The 12422-nt window shown below is 56.4% G+C and overlaps 1 protein-coding gene across 5 annotated transcripts in view; it reads right to left on the reverse strand.

The window, feature by feature from the left end:
• The window catches only part of SPTB (spectrin beta, erythrocytic), a 114082-nt gene that overhangs the window by 7524 nt on the left and 94136 nt on the right, over positions 1 to 12422 (reverse strand). For all 5 annotated transcript variants that reach the window (XM_070513783.1, XM_014862605.3, XM_044773758.2 and 2 more), the window contains 6 exons: positions 11726 to 11970; positions 10441 to 10579; positions 9905 to 9989; positions 8915 to 9111; positions 8560 to 8609; positions 7998 to 8076 (listed from right to left, as the gene is read on the reverse strand). In XM_070513783.1, the coding sequence (XP_070369884.1) occupies positions 7998 to 8076; positions 8560 to 8609; positions 8915 to 9111; positions 9905 to 9989; positions 10441 to 10579; positions 11726 to 11970 (795 nt within the window). The remainder of the gene's footprint in view (positions 1 to 7997; positions 8077 to 8559; positions 8610 to 8914; positions 9112 to 9904; positions 9990 to 10440; positions 10580 to 11725; positions 11971 to 12422) is intronic.

A 12422-nucleotide genomic window follows, 5' to 3' on the forward strand; every position in this document is an offset into this window, starting at 1 on the left:
ATACTGGACATCAGATTGACGCTTTCAACTGAAACAGACTGTGTAGACTTTCAGTCTCAGTGGAGACAGGGGTTGGAAGAAAGATAGATGCTCATATTTGTAGCCCATCAAATTAGGACTGTTCAGTAAATAGGTTATAAGTTGGGGTTCCAGTAAGATCTCATTAAAAGAAAGGATAATGTAGCCGGTAAAGTTGAAAACCACTACCCTAGTCTAACACCTTCAATCTATGAGAAAGCCAATACTCAGAGAGGTTAAGTGACTTACCCAAGGTCACACAGCCAATGGGTATAGGAGGCAATTAAGAGCATGCATTCCAGAATTGGACAGAGCTGAGTTTTTATCACATCTTTAGGGCTCTCATCTTTTCCTGCCTAGAGCCCCTTGAGAGTTGTGGCTGGGCCACACTCATCTTTATGCCTCTTGCAGTGTTTGTATCTTTGAGTGTCTGCAATGAGCCAGCATTGGCCACAAGGATCTAGAGGCCCCAAAACCCTGCCTGGATTATCCTCTAGGAGGGAGGAAGGGCAGGCATGGCAGGAATGGGGCTGGGAGCCAGTGGACCCAAGCAGGCCAACCCTCTGGCTTGGGGATAAAGGTCATGGAGGTGGATTGTCAATGCAGAAAGTGAAGCCTCTTCCCACCTGCCACCTCCCAGCCGGCTGGCTGCTTCTCCCGCTGATGGGCCAGAGTCCCTGCCCCTGCCTTGCCCTGGGGTCTCAGGGAAGGGGCAGTGGCAGACAAGGGCAGGGAAGCCCTGCAGACCCTCACAGCCATGTCTGCTCCTTTCCCCCAGCCTCCACCCTCGCGGGACTGGTTTTACTAGAGACCTGGTGCCCACATTTTCTTCCTATACTTTCACTTCCATTTTCCTTCCTTTCGAGAACTGTCCTCTGAAAATAAAGATGAGTTCTGCCAGGATTGCCCCCCAACTTAACGTCACCTTTCATCAGCTTCCTCCTGATGGGTACCTGACCCACATTCCCTGGCAGGGCCATTCAAAGGCCACGGCCAGCATGACTGAAAGTTATATGGCTCCACCGTGGGTTGGCTTTGGAAAATGGGAGGTTTCCAGTGTATACAAAGATTTCTTCTGTGCCCTTGACTGTTCACGGGGGGACAATTTAAAATGCCCCCTGTCCCCTCTACCCTGAAGGCCAAGGCCTGAGGAGGAGGGGTCAAGAATGGGGGTGGGAGTGGAGGAGTTTGGTGGCGGCTGCCCCTTCCCAGGCTCAGGGGTCAGGACTTCTCTTCCTCCCTGGGCTGGGGGAGGGGACACAGATGAGAAGATGGGGGCGTGCTTTGGGCAGGAGGGCCCTCCTTTCCCAGGCCCCAGGGGTAAATATGCTTTGTGCTGTCTTCTGAGGGAGAGCTGGGGAAGAGAGGGCTAGAGCTGGGTTCCGCCCTGGAACCGTGCCACGCTCTGATACGGAGATGCTGAATGGCCAACAGGTGGAGGGATTTGTGGACAGCAGAGGGCCAGGAAGGCACCGGCTGCTCGTGATGCTGTGGGGGCCGGCAGGTTCTGCCAAAAGGCCTTGGATGGATGAGATGATCTACGAGCCCCTCCTACCCTCCATGCCTAAGGCAGAGGGCCTGCTGCTTTAGCGCTCAGGTCATTGGGAAGAGGCGCAGGTTACACCTGCACTGCTAGGGGTACCCAGCCTGAAGTCATCACTCAGAGGAGCTGGGAGCACTCTGAAGGGGACAATCAAGCTACCTGGAGGAAATTATGGATGCCAGGCTGGGTGGCTGGGGAGTCTAATCCATAAGTGGGAGTGAGAGATGAGAGAGCATGGCCCAGCCTGGGGGGCTGGAGTAAGGGGAGGCTCACCTGCAGCGTGGGGCCAGGTTCCCTGGCTTGGGGAACAGGTGGGTGGGTGGGGGCGTCTGAGAGGAGGTTGTGTACGCTGGCTGCTGGGATCGTGATGTCAGAGGAGGGCAGGGGACAAGCAGCACTGGTGGTTTTTTGGGGGGATATTGGGAGGAAAGGGCACAGACAGGAGAGCCTTTAAGACCTCCCAGAATTACAGTCAAACAGGGAGAGGCCCCAGCTCCAGAAGCGGAGGATGGCCACCTTGGAGTCTTTGCAGGGTCCTGCCTTGCTAGGAAGCTGGCTTGGGCAGGAGAATAAGGCAGAGGGTTTGAGGGTCTCCTCCACAGAGGAGGTTCAAAAAGGGGAGGGAAGGGATGGGATCCCTACATTTCTTCTCTGGTGTTGAAGGTGTACTTCCAGGCCCAACCAGCAGGTGGTGGAGGGGACGAAACACAGAGCTAACTCTCCAGCTCCCAGAGAAAAATAACCCGGCGGGTGACCAAAGGGTCTTTTGGAGGTTCTAGAAGATGCTCCGTGAACACAGATACATTAACAAGCAAGGAAACACAAGCGAGGGGCTCCTCCCTAAAGGAAATGTCCATAAGTGAGAACCAAGGCATGAGGATGTGTCCCAGAAAGAGACTGTTGTACCTTAGCTGTGTGGTGGTCTTGCCCACCTATCTCACAGCAAGGCGCGAGCCCCAGTGTGTGTGCAGGGATCTCCAGGGAGGGGCACTGCAGGAAGCTTGGTTTGGGAGACTTTGGCAACGGATGTTAAAATCCATACGGAGGATGTTGCTTTTAAGAGATGAAGCACTGCGGTGAGGGATGGAGAAATGAAGGGAAAAATGAAGACAAGTAAGCACCTACTAGGTGCCAGACGTTCCACCTCCATTCTCCCTTGCAGTCCTCACACCCTCTCTGCGAGGTGGGTATCATCACTGCCCCTATTTTACAGATGAGGGAAGCGGGGTGTCAGGGAGAATGAGTAACTTACCACAGTCTAGTGAGTGGAAGGTTGAGGATGCTGCAAGTGGGTGGGTACTATTGCTCCAGAGGAAGGTACCCATCGGATGGGGCTCATGGTCTGAGACGAGCCCGGCTTGTGTAAGACACATGGCCGACTGGCTGAGGCAGCATGATTATGTCAGAGCCACACCGGAAGGGGCCGGAATTGGGGCTTGGGGCCAGACAAGATCTACTGCTAGACACCTTAGGCAACCAAATAGCACTGCGAGACTCGGGTGGGGGAAGCTGGCCACTTTTGCAGCCAAGAACATCTACCCTCCCCTGGCATCTGATGTCTGGGCTCTGGTTCTCTGGGTGAGAGGTGAGGGGGCTGTCAGCAGATGGCTTGGGAAGGCTGTTCAGAAGACAAGTATTTGCAAGAGAAGAAAAAGAGATGGTTTGTTGAGTTGAGAACGGCCAAAGAGATGAAGAGATGGCAACTTAGAGGCAGCAGAGACAAATGCCTGAAGAGAGAAGGGAGCAGCTGTTGCCCAACAAGAGGAAGAGCATGGGAGGAGCTGTGTCTGGAGCAGGCAGTGAGGGGTCCCTAGGGTTGGTGGCAGGCAGGGTGAGGGGCTCTCACAAGAAGTGAGATGGGGAAGCACGGTGGCTCAACACTGTGCCCCAGGGGGCAGCTGTCTGCGATGACAACTGGGGAACCAGGGAACACAATGGGAGGGGACACAGAGCAGAAGGCCACCAGGTAAGGTGAATGAGGGGGAGTGTGTGTGGGGGGGTCCCCTCCAACAGGGAGGAGGAGATCTGGTCCACCGCCATCACAGGGGAGAGGAGAATGAGGCTTCCTTGGGAGCCATCTTCACCATTCCCACCACTGGTGTGGGCTCTTCAGGTCCCTGTCCTGGAGGAGCTTGTGGCTGCTGGATCCCTTGCTGACCCTGAGCCAGCCACTCATCATTAGAAGGACTAAAAATAGTTAGAAAACACTGACTGGCCCATCCAGATCCACTACCAAATGGTCAAGTTGGCAGCTCCGCAATGCCTCCAATGTTAACTGAGTCCCATCCTGACTCCATGAGTAACTGGGATGCTCTGAAACACAGCTTGGAAGAAGGAACTTAGGAGAAGCCTTTGGAGCAGTGGGCCAGGAAGACCACATCTGACCACAGCAAAGAGAGCTGGGCACACCCAGCAGTGGACAGATGTCCACAAAGAGCCTAGAGCGGGTTTCCCTGGAGAGCCTGCAGTACCAGGGCACGGGGGCCAGACTGCAGGCAGACCCGCCCCTGCCGCGCTGACTCAGGCATCCTGCAGAGACAGGGACACGCCCAGGTTAAGGGGAAAACTGACGTTCTTTCCAGGCCAGGTCTGCTCATTACGAACAAATACACGATTTGCATTTGCTGCAAAACGCCTGAGACAGCAGCCCAGCTCAGCCTCCCAGGAGGAGGGAGGAAGGACGGGGCCAGCTTGCTCAGGCAAGAAGAAACACAGCTGCTGCCTCCACACCCACATCCCTTCCATCCAGGGACGTCAGAGCCCTGCCGCTGGACGCTGATTAAAGCTCCCGTCTGCCAGCAAGGCTGCCGCTGGCGGGAGTTACCCAGGTTGCCAAGAAGATGACAGCAGCTGTCTGCAAGCTCAGGGCCCGCTTAGCCCCTGGGGCACCCTCCCTTACATTCGCCAGTGCTGGTTACCTCCCCAAAGCCACAGAAACCTCTAAGACTACGGAACGGAGAGGCAAGGGACCTGGGAGTCTTGACTCCCCATGTGCATCCCCAGTGAGGCATCCAGTCCTCTCTCCGGGGAGCCAGGTGCAGGCAGTCTTGGGGGGTCACGGTGAGAGTGATGTCTGAGCGTGGGGCTTAGGTAAGAGTTTCCCCTGACAATCTGATGATGAATGGCACCCAGGCAGCTGCTTTCTGGAGTGGCCTCGCACCCCAGGGTCCCCCCTGCACCACAGACTGGATCTAGCCTTGAGGCCTGGAGGCAGACAGGGCATGATTGCCCCCAACCACCAACCCTGAAGACAGACTCTTGTTGTCATAGCCCCTAAGAGCACCAATCCGTTTCAAGGATGTCACTCTAGTTGTCACAGCAGCCCTGCCGGGAGAATTCCTAGAGCTGGCCCCACTTCCCACCCGGAAGCCAGGAACTAGACACAGTGCACAGAAGACAGCCCAGGTCTGCCCGCTGGGGACCCTGAAGGCGGGGGTGACTTGCATCCTCTGCAACACGTTTCTTCTCTGCGAAGTCAACCTCAACATCTCATGACAAATGCAACACTGGGGGTTCTGAGGCACCCAGAGCCTGGAAGATGGGGACGCATTGCAGGACCGCCAAGCCCTTCCCAGAGCCACACCAGGATAGAGGGGAGACACATAAAGCGGAGGACGTTGGGGTGAGGATGCCCCAGGCACTGAGAGGAAGGAGAATGGCTCCGCCTGCTGCCAGGCCCCTTCCAGTACCAGGGGGCCACCTTCAGGGCCCTGACCTCGGCAGGAGCCGTGGCCCACCCCTGTCTCTCTTCCCCAAACAGGTCGAACACCCAGCCCTCTGCCTCTTCTTCCCCATCTGCAGCCTCACAGCAGCTGGCACCTGACAAACGAGCCAGGTTTCTTTGAGCTAAGGACTCAGGATGAGATGAGAGGGATAACCACCCCTCCCTTGATTCAGGGAGATTGTTGACATGCAGGAACGTTCTGGACTTTCTGTAATCCTGCAGAGAGGGTTTTATAAGGACAAGGAGACTGAGGAGGATCAGGTGGTTTATCTAAAATCATGGAGGAAGTTTCCGGCAGAATTAAGGACTAGAACTCAGTGTCCTGACTCCCACATCTGACTTTTGTAATACCTCATTTCTTCTGCTTGGCCTCACAGGCACTTACCTGCATGAATGGGTTAGTTTCTACCAGAACATGCTCTAATGTGGAAAGGTCAGAGGTGAGGGAGGCAACGAATTACACAACGATGTGCTTGGGGAGAAGACCAGTGCAGGGAACAAGGCTCCAGTCCCTGCGTGTACCCACGTGAGCATGCACACACCGGGCCAGGAGGACGGGCAGGGCCTGGAGGGTGGCCCCCAGTGGTGTGCAGTCTAGACAGGGGTCTGGGTGTCTGGTCCACTCCCGTCTGTTCCCCAAGCAGGAAGCCGGCATGCAGTAGTGATGGGTTTCACAGGAAGCAGCACTGCATGGGTCTATGCTACGGGGCACCGACACCAGACCACACACGTGGGACAGCAGGAGAGCCACCGTCAGTAATTCAGCCCTACCCCGGGAGGAGGCGCAGCAGCCAGCCGGCTCTTCCTGGGGGAGGCCTGTGGTTTCTGTAAAGGTTTCCCAGCCTGCATGGGACCCATTCATATCAAAGACCAAGCGGGTATCATACCCTCCCTTGGAGTTTTGTGGATCCTCATGAAAACTCAACAAAGGGCTCAGAAAGGAGCAGCAGCAGGAACCTGTTTCCACAAGGCCATGGGCCTAGTGGGCATCCGATTCGCCATCTGGTTTCTTCCTGGTACCAGGCACAGGCCAGTTTTCCCATCTGGTGGAGTGGCTGGCTCCCTGGGAAGGGTCTCAAAGCGGGGCTCACTCCCTCCTTTCAGGCAGATACTCAGGTCCAATCAAATTTTATTCCCCCCAAACCCAGTGACATTCAGGTGTTGGATGGAGGCGGCTCTGATGCACACGTAATTACATTTGACAGACATACATGACAATGACACAAACAATGGATGGAATTGCTCAGGTGGTCACAAAGGAGCCCGCAGACCCGGGACACCACTGCACGCAGACACACAGGATGCACAGCCGAAGCACAGGTGGGGGCGGGAGGCAGGGATGGTCCCAGCCCCAGTGTCCGCAGTCCATGCCAGCCCCCAGAGTTGTCTCTCCTTCCGGCGGGGGCTGTTGCTGGGGAAAAGGGGCTGGGACAAAGTCCACCAGAGCCCCCCACATGTGACGATGAGAGCTTCAGAGGGAACTTCTGGGAGAGATGGTCCAGTGGAGCCCAGGACTGCCCTCTGCTGGACATGAAGGGCTGGTGCAGCTCAGAAAGGGAGGCTCTGGCCAGGCTCGAGGTGGCAGAGAGAGCTCAGAGTGTGTGGGAGTGTGGTGTGAGTGTGCATGCGTGTCACTCTCAGAAGTGTCAGAAGGGCTGAAATCTGAACCTGACAGGGATTCTGCACAGGAAATGCTCACTGTATGCGCATTTTTCTGGGGTGGTTGGTGTACCACAAATTTCCTCCTAGTGTATACAACCTCCCTAAACACCCAAAGGTTCAGGTGAGCTTGCCTGGGCCCCTGGAGAGGTGAGGCACATGCAGGATGAAGCCATGCAAGGCACATGCTGAATTCTTGCTGTCTTCTCAGTCAGCAACTCCCCTGGGCATTTCCCGAATACCTGGGTTACAGCCTCCCAGGCCCCCTGCACAGACCCCCTGGGTCCTTTTAACTAAGGGACCACATGAAGCCATATACCCCAGGCCTCTGGCAGCTGGTCTGTGTTGGGTCCCTCCCTCCCCTCCCCTCAGCCAGGACTCTGCCACACCCTCCTTTTCTACAAGCTGGGGGGACTGGCCCTGTGACAGAAGCCCTGGGCTCTCCCTGACTCGTGCAGGGCTCCTTCAAGTCTGTTCTTGCCTCAGCACCAGCTGCATATCCAAACTCACTGCCCCACAGGCATCAGGCCGGGACGAGGCGAAGAGGAGGGGCTCTGCACAGGAGGCACGGATCTGCTGGAGGGGGGCTGTCCCCGCTTCACTGCCCTAAACGCCTGAAGCGGGGGCAGGCGAGGGGACAGTCTATTTGTGAGGGTGCGAGTGTGTGTGTAGGGGGTACTGTGTTAAGGACGGAGTGAGAGGGAAGGTGGGAAAAGGGACAGTGTATACAACGAATCAGCCCTGTATAAACTGCTTCCCCTGACGTGGAGGGTGATGTCTTTATACAATAAAACTTATTAGACTAGATAAAACCAAACTAAGAGAGTCACGTCACTGGGCGGGCCTGTTAGTTTCTTCTGGGTGGAAGGGGGAGAGGAATTACTCTTGGAGTTAGGAAAACCTAAGTAAAAAGGAAGACGGATGGGAAGGAGTCTGGGGGGCGGGGCGGCACGTGTCCGTCCTGGCCTTCCGCCCTGGTTGAGCCTAGTCGGGATGAGACTACTCTGGCAGCAGCGAACCCAAGGAACTAGACAATTGGGACATGAAACTGACCGGGGACGTTCTCTCAGTGGCCGCATGATGGGGACCTCGGGGAGCCTCCCCTGCTGTCTCGCCTTCCTCCTCTTGAGGCCTATGGAAGACAAGGTGCCTTTAGAAAAACAAGCACCTCCCGAGGCCAGTGCCCATCTCCAAGGCCCGGCTTCCCCCTCTCACCCCAGGGGAGCACGGACCTCCTGCCCAGGCCTCCCGCCAGCCTGGCAGGAATTTAGCAAGGAGCCGCTTAATCTGCCTCAATCTGAGAAGTTAAGGCAGAAGCTTCAGAAAGGGACATGGCTCCATGCAGAACGGCCTCTGGGGCACGTGTTCAGGCGGTGCCCAGAGCGGGAGACAATTCTGCAGCAGTGGATGTGTGGGAAATAAAAGCCCCTCTCCGCCCTCAAGCTCCAGACACTGGATTTCTCTGACTAGTGGCCCAGTGTGAGAGGTCACCTGTGTATTGTTCAAACATCAGGGGGCCTGTTTCTGAGTATGGGCGCCCTCCTCTGCCTGCCCCCAACTCCCCGCCTTGGCAGAGTGCTCCCGCGAAGCCACCGCCTGGCACTCCCACACTCACCCAGTCTCCTCCGCAGGTCTCGGTGGGGTCTGGAGTTCTTTTAGCTCAAGCTAGAGGAGGAAAAGGCCGAGGGGCTCAGAGTGGCCACGAGGGGAGCCTGCTCTCAGACAAGCTTTCTCTAGATGGCTCCCAGCACCTGACGTACCCTGGTGTTTGTTCCTTTTGGAATTACCTCCTTTTGTCTCCTTTTTGCATTTGAAGGTCAGTACTTTCTCTCTCTCCTATTTCCTTCCCTCTCTCCCCCTTTGCCAAGCCTTTTACCCCGTCCATCCGTAGGTGCCAAATAATGGGCTGAGAGTTCTGGACTTGAGAGACCCCCAAGGCGAGGCTGCCACCGCCCTGAGCCCCAGCTCACCGTGGTGGGCTTCTCCAGGGCCGCAAAGCGCTCCGCCCAGCTGGCTGTGGACTTCTCAAAAGCCTCATGCCTCCTGATGAGCTTCTCCACACTGTCCACCGTGTGTCCAAAGTCCCGGCTGGCCAGGTAGGGCTCCTGGGCGATGAGCCACGCTTCAGCCACGGAGGCGTCCCTCGAGAACTGGCACACTTCCAGCACTGCCAAGAGAACAAGCCACAGACCCACCCAAAGGCCCAGGGGTCTGTTAGCACCCGGAGCTAACAGCAGCTCCTGCTGGGACCTCAGGGGCCACTCAGTAGACAGACACAGAGCTGGCGGTTAGGGAAGAGGCCTGCACAGGTGTCCCTGAATCATGTGGACACCCTGCTCAGTGGTGACCTGCTGCCTGAGGCCCCTCCATCACCAAGTGGGCCCTACCTCATGTTCACCAAGAGCTATAGTTTAAAAACATGCTAATTAGAACAAACGCTATTCTGAAAACAAAATGCAGTTTAGATGTACGCCTTTGAGGAGAGCTTTCTCCTCAGCCCTTGGCTATCTCTCATAATTGTGTGTGAGCAGCCATGGCGCCAGCCCCTGCCTTCGTGGCTCGGAGCTCTGACCTGAGTGGTGGGATTTCCTCCACCTCTCCTGGGCCTCCAGCTGCAGAGCAGAGAGCTCCTTCCACCTGACACACCTCAGACCAAACATCTGGGATGCCCCTGACCCCTCCTCAGGCTGCAGCTCTACAGGGATGCCAGCCCTTCATCGGGAGGGGGGGGAGCAGAAGGATGGAAGGCGGGCAGGGCGCAGGTGCGCTGGCTGGTTAGAGGTGGGCTTTCAGCAGTGTGTGTGCGGACCCTGAGGCCCTGGGCCCCCAAGCTCTGCTGACCAGTGCACGGGGGCTCTTCTCCAGGCAGCAGTGAAAATCCACCACCTTGGGACATCACCCCACCCCCAGCAGGGGTCCAGCCCTGCCCCCAGTTTCCCCAGCTTCCAGGCTGCACTCACACAGGCAGAGCCGCTCCCAGCGGGCCTTCCACTTCTCCATCATCTCCTCCCTCCTGGATACCACCTGCTGCCTCTTCTCTCTGATCTGCGGGGAGGAAGGGGGAAATCTCAGGTTTTGGTACCCCCCCCCGTCTGAGGTGGTGGGCACGGGGGTCCTGCAAAGTCTGGGCTCGGTCACACAGACCTAACTTTCAAGCCTTGGCCCTGCCACTTGCCACCTGTGTAGCCTTAGGCAAATCATTTAACCTCTCTGAGGCATGTGTGCCTCACCTGGAAGCGGATTTGGCCAGCTCCAAAGCACGCACACGTGTGGGCGTTAGACAGGCTATGAGTCTGCTCTCCCCACTAAGCGGGCAGCTCCTTGGGGGGGGGGGGGGGTTGGTGGAGCTCTAATTCTCAGGCCTGCACACAGTCCACAAGTGAAGGACAGCTGAGCGCCCTCGGAGAAACCACAGCTCCCTTCCAGGAAGCCGTCTGGCCTGGCCAGAGGGGCAAGCACCTGGAGGAGGCTGGCCTCTGTCCCGCCGTCCCCTCACCTCGTCCGAGGCCTGGTGCTGCCGCTGCAGCAGGGACTCTCCGAGCTCCAGGCAGGAGCTGAAGTTCTTGCTCCGGGTTTCGATCTCTGCCTTGATGCCCTCGTGGTACTTCTTGAGCAGTTCCACTGAGGAAACGTCCCTGGCGGGGAGGGAGTTTGGGGAAGGAGGAAACTCTGGGTCACTCTGGCCTGCTAGATGCCACGTCCTGATCAGAGGGGCCCACCCCCACCTGCCTGGAGTCTGACCCCATGCCCTCCTCTCTGGCCAGCCAGGGAGTCCTCTGCCGGCCCTGCCCCAGCAACAACACTGATGCCCCAGTGTCTTCCATTGGTCAGTGGCCAGGGCATGGACAGGGGGTGCAGGGACTCCAAAAGAGGCCTGGGAATGTTATTTGGCAATACAAAGGAAGGAAGTACTGGCCCATGCTACAACATGGATGAGCCCTGAAAAGATTATGCCAAGCGAAAGAAGCCAGTCACAAAAGAGCACGTATTACATGATGCTATTCAAATGAAAAGTCCAGAATAGGCAAATCTAGAGAGACGAAAAACAGATTAGTGGTTGCCAGGGGCTGGGAGAGGGGCGGGGATGGGGATGATGACAGCTAAGGGGTACAGGGTTTCTTTCTAGGCTGATGAAAATCTTCTAAACTTAGATTGTGGTAATGGCTCTACAATTGAATATACGAAAACCCACTGGATGGTCCATTTTAAACGGCTGACTTGTATGGTTGTGAATTATATTTCCATAAAGATGTTGAATATAAAGCTTGGCCATCAGGACAGGCACCCTCAGGGCAGAGAGACAGAGATGGGCCAGCAATAGTTGCTAAGATGATGCAAAGTGCGTAGAGAGCTCTGGCTCTTGCCGAGGCTGTCCCCACCTCTCATGGACAATGAGCTCCTTCTTGAGTTTTGGGGGAATGGCCCCCTACATCCCAGTGCTGGGGGAAGAGTGATCAGTCTCAGACCTGCCCAGTTCTGGATGTGTGAACTGCTTATTTTCACTGACAACCATGGTCATTGCTCCCACTGTAGAATCTGAATGACAGATGTCTTTCTCGCCATGCTCAGGACTCCCTTCACTCTTAAATGGTTGGTCCTCCCAGCAGAAGCTGAGCCACTCAGTTTCTGCCTGGACCCAGCCTCTGGTGCCCCCCAGGGATTCCTGTGCACCCACAGTCCAGGACTGTCCCTCCAGGGCGGAGCCCCAGTGCAGCACCCTGGTCTGCCAGCCTCTGGGACAAAGTGGCTGAATGTTGCTGCCTTGAGGATGTCCCCCTCACCTGGGCCTCTCCTGGGTCTCGATCTGCCGGATGATGCTCTCCATCCAGGAGAAGAGGTCTCGGACCATGCTGAAGAAGCGGAATTTGTCCGCAGTGTCCACCAGCTGGGTGCGGCGCCCGGTACAGGCCTCGAGCAGTGCCTGCCACGCGGCAGACACTTCCTGCTCCTTGTACTGGATGGCGTCTGCCTTCTCCCCAGCATAGGCTGTCTGCAGGTGGGTGGCCACGTCCTGGAACTGCTGTACCTGTGGTGGGGTAAAACTGGACGTTGTTCCCAGGCAGACATGTCTTGGGCCTCTGATGGGTGAGGAGTCTATCTCCTCCTGGCCTCTCCCACCCAGGGCACTAGTGGATCTTCAGACTCTCACCCAGTGGTGCTGAGGGACAAGGTGCCTTGCTTTGGCACCTCTGCTGACCCAAGGCACCCCTGGGGCCTTGAAGTGGATTTGGGAGTGAGAAGGACTCTGTGCTCTTTGATCTCCTCAGAAGTATGACAGTTAAGTGTAGCTACGTACCAGACACTGTTCTAAACACTTTCTATTTATTAGCTCTCTCCCTCTTTACAACAATTCCATGAAAGAGGTACTACTATTACCCCTGTTTTTGAGATGAGAAAACTGAGGCACAAGAGACCCAGTGACTGGCCATGGTCACTCACACTAGTAGAGGGGCGCAGCTGCGACTGGAACCCTGCACT

This window comes from Equus asinus, chromosome 7 (assembly GCF_041296235.1).
Source record: "Equus asinus isolate D_3611 breed Donkey chromosome 7, EquAss-T2T_v2, whole genome shotgun sequence".
NCBI classification, from domain to species: domain Eukaryota; kingdom Metazoa; phylum Chordata; class Mammalia; order Perissodactyla; family Equidae; genus Equus; species Equus asinus.